This window comes from Anguilla rostrata, chromosome 13 (assembly GCF_018555375.3).
Source record: "Anguilla rostrata isolate EN2019 chromosome 13, ASM1855537v3, whole genome shotgun sequence".
NCBI classification, from domain to species: Eukaryota; Metazoa; Chordata; class Actinopteri; order Anguilliformes; family Anguillidae; genus Anguilla; species Anguilla rostrata.
In genome coordinates, this window is record NC_057945.1 from 41,798,086 (window position 1) to 41,807,235 (window position 9,150).

General features: G+C 48.1%; 1 protein-coding gene across 10 annotated transcripts in view; it reads right to left on the reverse strand.

Annotated features, from left to right (window-relative positions):
- LOC135237427 (membrane-associated guanylate kinase, WW and PDZ domain-containing protein 3-like) overlaps positions 1–9,150 on the reverse strand; it is an 86,064-nt gene that overhangs the window by 26,213 nt on the left and 50,701 nt on the right. For all 10 annotated transcript variants that reach the window (XR_010324822.1, XR_010324821.1, XM_064304571.1 and 7 more), the window contains exons 4-5: positions 4,370–4,489; positions 162–368 (exon numbers count right to left, since the gene is read on the reverse strand). Coding sequence is in view for 8 of the 10 variants with exons in the window: in XM_064304571.1 (XP_064160641.1) it covers positions 162–368; positions 4,370–4,489 (327 nt within the window). In the remaining 2 variants the exon portion in view is untranslated. The remainder of the gene's footprint in view (positions 1–161; positions 369–4,369; positions 4,490–9,150) is intronic.

Consider the following 9,150-nt stretch of genomic DNA (forward strand, 5'->3'; position numbering starts at 1 on the left):
CAGTACTCTTCTGCACACTGTGACTCCTCCTGTACAGTACTCCACAGCAAACTGTGACTCCTCCTGTACAGTACTCTGCAGCACACTGTTTGAGTGTGATCTGATTCTTATAGTTATTGTGATGCCCCCCCCCCCTCCCAGGGCCTGAGGGGTCAGCTGACCTGAGAGGCCATTGAGGATTGCTGGCCGCTCTTCATCATCCTCTTCCTCAGGGGCGGTGCTATCCGTCCTGTCCATCTTGCTGACAGAGGTAGTGCGTTTGCGATGCACCTCTGTGCCAAACTGCTCGTCAAACAGGACCTGGTCCACCAGGTCCAGCTGTATGGGACTGGGCTCGGCGGGGGGCTTGGGGGTCCCATAGTAGTTACCTGAGACAGGGAAGCCAGCCATTTTAGGGCATTAGTCACTGGAGGTTAAATCCTCATTACAGCCCCGTATTTCCCCACAGCAGCAAATGGCTGTCACTGTCATGTCACTGCCTGTTTATTTGTGGGAGGGGCTGAGAGTCGAAAGACCCGCTTTGCTTTTGGTCCCACGTCATGTGACCAATCTGAACCAATGTATCTTCACAAAGGAACAGCAATCCTCTTGAACCTGCTTTACATTGATCAAATATTTACCAGACCCCCAATTCCAACATCTCTAACCACAGAAGAGAGCCTTCCCTCTCCTCCCCTCTCACCCGACCCCCCCACCCCAGGCACTACGAATAACCCACTAGTTTAGAGAATACCATTATTTTATGGTGTCTTGATTTACAAGAGTGCCTGGGCTCCAAAGTCTATGTACAGCATCTGCGGAACACCAGCCGTTTGAAACAGCACATTTTATACAGCCAACGATCACATAAAACTTGAAAGCAGTCTTGAAATCAGCTCAGCAATAACACATAAATCTGTGTTTTCTTACAAGGTAAAATACAATGAAACAGACTGCTGGCTGGGGTACACTTGATGAATAGACCCTATGATTTACCTTTCATGCACATAAACAACTGAATTGTTTTGAATTATTGACAAAAGTGTCCCATGAATTAATTAGTTCATGTCAGAAGTAGAAAAGAGACGCTGAACATTGTTCGTAAAAACTCACGGTTCATCAGTTCAGTTTAGTTTATCCATAACAAATATATTCTAATGAATTATACCCTTTAATTAGATCATAATTTTAGTGGCTTCATTAAACAATATGAAGACAAGAGATAAAGGGATTTGTCTGTTGAAACCATGTAATTAGCATGCAAACCCTGCCTCCTGAACAGCAGCACTGATGTGCTGATAAAAAAGCTGCAGCTTATTGCTCACATGTTATGGCATTGCAGGCATTTATGCTCTGCAATATTTTCAGGAAAAGGAAAGAAAATAACCATCAGTTTAATTGTGATTAATTTCTCACTCAAAATCATCTTATTTATGATATCAGTGAAGGCTTAAAAAAGGTCTCACAGCAACAGAAACAGGACGAGAGCAGGAGCAGCAGAAAGCAACAGCCTTATAAACCAGAATAAAAAAACACCAGCATGAAAAATTAAACAGTTACAGGGAGCAGCTTTTTGAAAGGCTTTTGATCTGATCTTTATGCAGCATACATTCAAAACAGAGCGCAAACATCCTGGAATGGAGAAGCGATGGTTTGGAGTTCCTGCTGTGTGTGCAGCTCTGAGTTATCCTGTGTTACTGCAGCAGAGATACAGTACTGCAACAACATGCCTGTTAGTGTTACAGTCACAGTGTTACTACAGCAGTGTTACTGTCACAGTGTTACTACAGGAGAGTTACTGTCACAGTGTTACTACAGTAATGTGCGTATCAGACACACTGAGGCTGGAGTAAGTGCGTATCAGACACACTGAGGCTGGAGTAAGTGCGTATCAGACACACTGAGGCTGGAGTAAGTGCGTATCAGACACACTGAGGCTGGAGTAAGTGCGTATCAGACACACGGAGCAGAGGAGGAATGTGTCAGGCGCAGGTTTGTGACATCATCAGTAGCCATCAATCTGCAGCGAGTCCAGGACTCCACCAATGAGGGGAATCAATCCCAGACAGTACTCATTACTCTGCTCCCAAATGCTCTTATACAGGCTGAAGTGGTGGGGTGGCCTCCCGTTCACCAGAATGCACTGTGAGCCTGAACAGTTATTGGAGAGAGGCGGGGGGGGGGGCTGTGGGAGGGGGTTCAGCTCATTACCATACAGGCAGACTCAGGGAAACAGACACAGGCGGCTGCTTCAGCGGCAGGAGCAGAGAGTGCCATTCAGGGGAGATCTCTCTCCGTCTGGAGCATCTCACCAGCACACAGCTTCTTGCCTCAGTACCAGCCCATTCCTGCACCGGACTGACCAGCAGGGGGAGCTCTGAGACACGAGGGGACAGACGTGCCCCGGAATGCAACGCATTTAACTGGGATTACTGGCAGAATAGGAATTTAAACGCTGTCGCCCATTACAGTACTTACAGTATTTATATAAGCTCAACATGTGATAAAATCTGTGTGGGTGTGTGCATGTGTGCATGTGTGCATGTGTGCATGTGTGTGTGTGTGTGTGTGTGCGTGTGAGACAGCATAATTATATCCCAGAGGAGAAGATCGAACAGGCACTCACACTAACTGAAGACTCCATCAAGAGGGGTCAGACAGGGAGGCAACATCCAATCATTAATGAGGCGGTTTAATTACATCCCGTCATAATAAGTAATGCCTTCCAGCTCTCCTTGAAACAAACAAAATGACCTTTCTGGCACGAGTTGCCCGATGGCCTCCACTGGTCCAGAAATCGACAGACGCCAGCCATGGTTAAAGGCAATGGGTTCTGCTACAAACTGTGACATCATCAACAGACGTACTGATCTGCCTTTGAGCAGGAGCCTGCATTACTGCACAGGAGAGCATTAGCATGGCTACACAGTGGCTTTGAGCTGCATTACTGCACAGGACAGCATTAGCATGGCTACAGGGTAGGCTTGAGCTGCACAGGACAGCATTAGCATGGCTACAGGGCGGGTTTGAGCTGCACAGGACAGCATTAGCATGGCTACAGGGCGGGTTTGAGCTGCATTACTGCACAGGACAGCATTAGCATGGCTACAGGGCGGGTTTGAGCTGCACAGGACAGCATTAGCATGGCTACAGGGCGGGTTTGAGCTGCACAGGAGAGCATTAGCATGGCTACAGGGTGGGTTTGAGCTGCACAGGACAGCATTAGCATGGCTACAGGGCGGGTTTGAGCTGCATTACTGCACAGGACAGCATTAGCATGGCTACAGGGCGGGTTTGAGCTGCACAGGAGAGCATTAGCATGGCTACAGGGCGGGTTTGAGCTGCACAGGACAGCATTAGCATGGCTACAGGGCGGGTTTGAGGCTGCACAGGACAGCATTAGCATGGCTACACGCGACGCCAGGCTCGGGTTTGAGGCTGCACAGGACAGCATTAGCATGGCTACAGGGGGGTTTGAGCTGCACAGGACAGCATTAGCATGGCTACAGGGCGGGTTTGAGTGCCAGAGCATTACTGGCTACAGGCGTTTGAGCTGCATTCAGGACCAATGCAGTACAGGGCGGGTTTGAGCTGCATTACTGCACAGGACAGCATTAGCATGGCTACAGGGTGGGTTTGAGCGCATACGCACAGACAGCTTAGAGCACAGCGAGTTGAGCTCACCACAGGCAGCTTACATGGTAGGGTGAGAGAGCTGCGGGGTTTTAATTTGGGGGTGGTTCACTGTTCAGTGAGCATTATAAAGGATCCTGCATGAGTAAGTAACCTCTCCCAAAAGCTGACCTGACTCCAGCGATGGCTGCCTGGTTTGGGTTCAGACATCTGCTCTGTGCATACTCCAGAGTCTAAAATGGATCCAGGCAACAGTGGACAACCTGGGGATCCAGTTCTAGGCAGTTCCTGCTACCTTACAGGCTGCTGATTTAAACCCAGAAAGGCTGGGTGGTTTTAGAGATAACTCCCGGGTCCGGCTGAGAACTTCGCTCAGTTATGAGGACAGCTGAGGACCTGCCGTTGCCATGGGACCAGCGGCTGCTGTGGCTGAGCATGGTGAGCTCACACTGCAGACAGCATTACAGAGTAAAGTGAACACTGTGTTCTTCCAGATCCTTCTTTTACCCCATTGAGCAAACCTCGCTGTAACCCCCGCACCCCCACTCCGCAACTCCACTCCTTCTCAATCCCACTCCCCCCTTTCCCATACGTCCCCCCTTACCGTCATATGTTCCACCCCCCTTACCGTCATACGCCCCCCCCTTACCCCCCCTTCCGTCATACACCCCCCCCCCACTTCGACACCCCCTACTATACGTCCCATCCCCCCCCCCTTACGAATATAAGTCCCACTCCCTCCCCCTTACCCCCTTACCATCATAAGTCCCACTCTCCAGCAGCAGCCCGCTCTCCTCCAGGATGCGGAACTCCTCCACGCTGATGAAGCTGTAGTCCACCCCTGGAACCTCTCCCTCTCTGGGCAGTCTAGTTGTACCTATCAATCAATCCAACACAAAGAAAATTGAGAACCAATCAGAATGCACCCATATGACCAGGAGCCAGGAGGGAAATCATGCAAGCAAGACATTACGTTCAGTATTTTTGGTTGGAATTATTTTCTGCAGTATGTGCATGAAACCTGAGAATGCCTTGCTCAATGAAATACGTACTGGGATGCTATAAAAACTGATTTACGTCTATACTAGGGAATAAAGGTTTTAAAACGTGTTTTTATGTACAGCCCCTGGAAACATAAACTCGCTGTGTAAGCTACTCTGGAGAAACTTTAACTGTATTTTCTTGCTATCCGTCTTCGCACATAAAAACTGTCTGGGCCAAACCAGAACATAATGGAATAATATCAAAACTTCGAGGAGGTGAACTCGCTTTTTAAGTGTCCTGCAGAATGACTGAATGACCCTTTGGCAGCACAGCCCTGCCCTGAAACATTCACAAAATATAACACGCTCCGTTTCTGCAAGTAATCCATCAATGATGAATTATCAATAATCCATCTCATTCAACATGCTACCAGCGGCTTCACCCTCTACAGTACAACCAAGAGAGACTTGACATTCCACAGTACACTTGTTTTCAGCACTTCTCCACCGATGACTCATTATAAAGACATTCTGAACACACAGGCACACCTTCCACACAGCACTGCAGGCCATAGACACGGTTTGACATCATAGACATCAGTGCCGGAGATTTCATAACCAATGCAGAAGTGCTCACTCAGCATTTCATCTGTATGAGAGGGCAGCCTTCCCCTTTTCATCACACACAGACACACACACACACACACGCACAGCCACAGGCACAGGCACACGCACACGCACAGACACAGACACACGCACACGCACACGCACACGCACATACACACACACGTGCACACACAGACACAGACACATGCGCACACACAGACACAGGCACACATGCGCACACACAGACACAGGCACAGGCACAGGCACACGCACAGGCACAGACACACATGCGCACACACAGACACAGGCACAGGCACACGCACAGGCACAGACACACATGCGCACACACAGACACAGACACACACTTCTGCCTCATTTGGTTGAGTTTTAACTGCCAATTCCTACAACGGCAATCTGCGCTCTAATGGCACGCTAGTCTCTGCAGTGCCAGGCCCTTCCTCGGGAGCTGGGGCCAGGGCTTGTAGGTCCTGATCTCTGAGGAGCTGAAACTCACTTCAACATCTCATGCTTTTGTATGTTTTGAAAAGCCTTTTACAAACCTTAAAGGCTGACGTGTGTACCTGCTGTAATGGACAAGATGCTGTTGACCTAGAAGCTCATAAAGACTCTTTCTTAAGAGTTGTCTAGTGTCCTTCTTACTGTAGACCTCAGATTCTCCATTGTTTTGTGTCCCTTCGTGAGCCCGAAGGTCCTCGGCAGCCAGTTACTAATCGAACCAAATTCCACCCAAAAAAAATCCAGGGATGCTGCTTTTATCCTGACGCTCCCAAATTATAGAATACCAACACATTTCAGAGAGGCTACCTCAGGAGGAACTTTTAAACCGTAATGGGAAAAACACCTTTTTAATTTAGCTTATAACTAGCAGTGCTGTTTTTTTATTCTTTTATTTATATTGTTTTATAATATATTTACATGATCTTATTTTGTTGTATTTTATATTTTGTTTTCTTTGAAATAGTTTTTAGTGCTGAATGTAAATCACTTTGAGCTGTATTTTACAGGTGTAGTGCCAGTTTGGTGTTGGTCAGGAGATGGGGTTTCAGGGTTTTAGCACACCAGTGCCAGGCCAAGTGGGACAAATTCATTAGCACAGCGCCACACTGCCAGTGGTACTGCACTCTTTTCTTCCCACACAGCTTAGAGCAGTGGTTCTCAACTCGGGCCAGAAAGGGCCGGTGTGGGTGCAGGCTTTTGTTCCAACCAAGCAGTTACACACCTGATTCTACTAATCAAGGTCCTTAGTAAAGACTCCAAAGGTTGATTAGTAGAATCAGGTGTGTAACTGCTTGGTTGGAACAAAAGCCTGCACCCACACCGGCCCTTTCTGGCCCGAGTGGAGAACCACTGGCTTAGAGTGTAATGAGGTTCCCATAGTACCTGAAAGGCAACGGCTACATTTTCTGAGAAAAAAAAACCTTTTGAATCATCAACAGACAGAGCGTTACCGGAGGCACCCTTTCACATCCTGTCTGTCCCTCCATTCTCTCCTCTCCTCTCACATCCTGTCCATCCCTCCATTCTCTCCTCTCCCATCCTGTCTGTCCTCCCATTCTCTCCTCTCCTCTCACATCCTGTCTGTCCCTCCATTCTCTCCTCTCCTCTCACATCCTGCCTTCCCTCCGTTATCTCCTCTCCTCTCACATCCTGTCCGTCCCTTGATTATCTCCTCTCACATCCTGTCCATCCCTCCATTCTCTCCTCTCACATCCTGTCTGTCCCTCCATTCTCTCCTCTCCTCTCACATCCTGTCTGTCCCTCCATTCTCTCCTCTCCTCTCACATCCTGTCTGTCCCTCCATTCTCTCCTCCCCTCTCACATCCTGTCTGTCCCTCCATTCTCTCCTCTCACATCCTGTCCATCCCTCAGTCATGCTAACTCCAGCTAACTCAGCTCACCCAGCCATGCTAACTCCAGCTAACTCAGCTCACCCAGCCATGCTAACTCAGCTCACTCAGCCATGCTAACTCAGCTCACCCAGCCATGCTAACTCCAGCTAACTCAGCTCACCTAGCCATGCTAACTCAGCTCACACAGCCATGCTAACTCCAGCTAACTCAGCTCACACAGCCATGCTAACTCAGCTCACACAGCCATGCTAACTCAGCTCACACAGCCATGTTAACTCAGCTCACCCAGCCATGCTAACTCCAGCTAACTCAGCTCACTCAGCCATGCTAACTCCAGCTAACTCGGCTCACTCAGCCATGCTAACTCCAGCTAACTCAGCTCACTCAGCCATGCTAACTCCAGCTAACTCAGCTCACACAGCCATGCTAACTCAGCTCACCCAGCCATGCTAACTCAGCTCACACAGCCATGCTAACTCCAGCTAACTCAGCTCACCAAGCCATGCTAACTCAGCTCACTCAGCCATGCTAACTCAGCTCACCCAGCCATGCTAACTCAGCTCACACAGCCATGCTAACTCAGCTCACTCAGCCATGCTAACTCCAGCTAACTCAGCTCACACAGCCATGCTAACTCAGCTCACTCAGCCATGCTAACTCCAGCTAACTCAGCTCACACAGCCATGCTAACTCAGCTCACTCAGCCATGCTAACTCAGCTCACACAGCCATGCTAACTCAGCTCACACAGCCATGCTAACTCCAGCTAACTCAGCTCACTCAGCCATGCTAACTCAGCTCACACAGCCATGCTAACTCAGCTCACACAGCCATGCTAAGTCCAGCTAACTCAGCTCACCCAGCCATGCTAACTCCAGCTAACTCAGCTCAACCAGCCATGCTAACTCCAGCTAACTCAGCTCACACAGCCATGCTAACTCCAGCTAACTCAGCTCACACAGCCATGCTAACTCCAGCTAACTCAGCTCACACAGCCATGCTAACTCAGCTCACACACCCATGCTAACTCAGCTCACTCAGCCATGCTAACTCCAGCTAACTCAGCTCACACAGCCATGCTAACTCCAGCTAACTCAGCTCACACAGCCATGCTCACACTAGAGGCTGTACATGCATATACAGTATTACACAATTTCCCTTTAAAATTGATGTGATATTATTTTCTGTTGGAATTATTTCCAATGTGCATTCAACCTAAGACCACAGCACTCACAAAGCACCAGCATGATATAAATACTGATATTTATGTTCTGAATTCTGAATGAACACTACGAGATCAATATGTTCATAAGTACAGCCAGTATTATGCTAATATACCTCTGATGCATAATTAAATGTTATTTCTTCCCTGCCAATTACAGCCAGGAGGAAGGATTGTAAAATCTTGATAGTTTGGAGTAAAAAAGGTGGGAGGTTTATTGAGGACATAAAACATACGGCATAAGATATTGGCATTGCTGGTTGCTTCTGTCCACTTCCACTTCATGAAGTTTCATAATAAAATGAATGCACACTGCATCTTCATGCAACATGTTTCAATACCTCATTTTATTTCTGTAAAATACCTTTACATATATTGCAAAAGGCTCTCCATTAAACAAAATGGGCATGATAATTCATACTTAACATTGGGTAAAAAAAGGACAAGTGTCAAATTCATCATCTGAACTACACACAATTATATAGGTATGCGATATACGGGTATGGGGTATTGGGTATGGGTTAAGGACTCTAGTGGTGTGGGTGTGGCTAATGGGCATAGGGTAGGGGGAATATGGGGTATGGAGTACAGGGGTGTGGGGTACGGGTATAGGGTATGGGGTGTGGGGTATAGGGAACAGGTATGGGGTATATGGGTAAGGGGTATGGAGTGTGGGGTATAGGGTATAGGGGTATTGGGTATGGGGTAAGGAGAATAGGGGTGTGGGTACGGGTATAGGGGTATGGGGTATATGGTATGGGGTATGGGGAATGGGGTATAGGGGTATGGGGTAAGGAGTAAAGGGGTAAGGACTATGGGGTATAGGGTAGAGGGGTATTGGGTATGGGGTAAGGAGT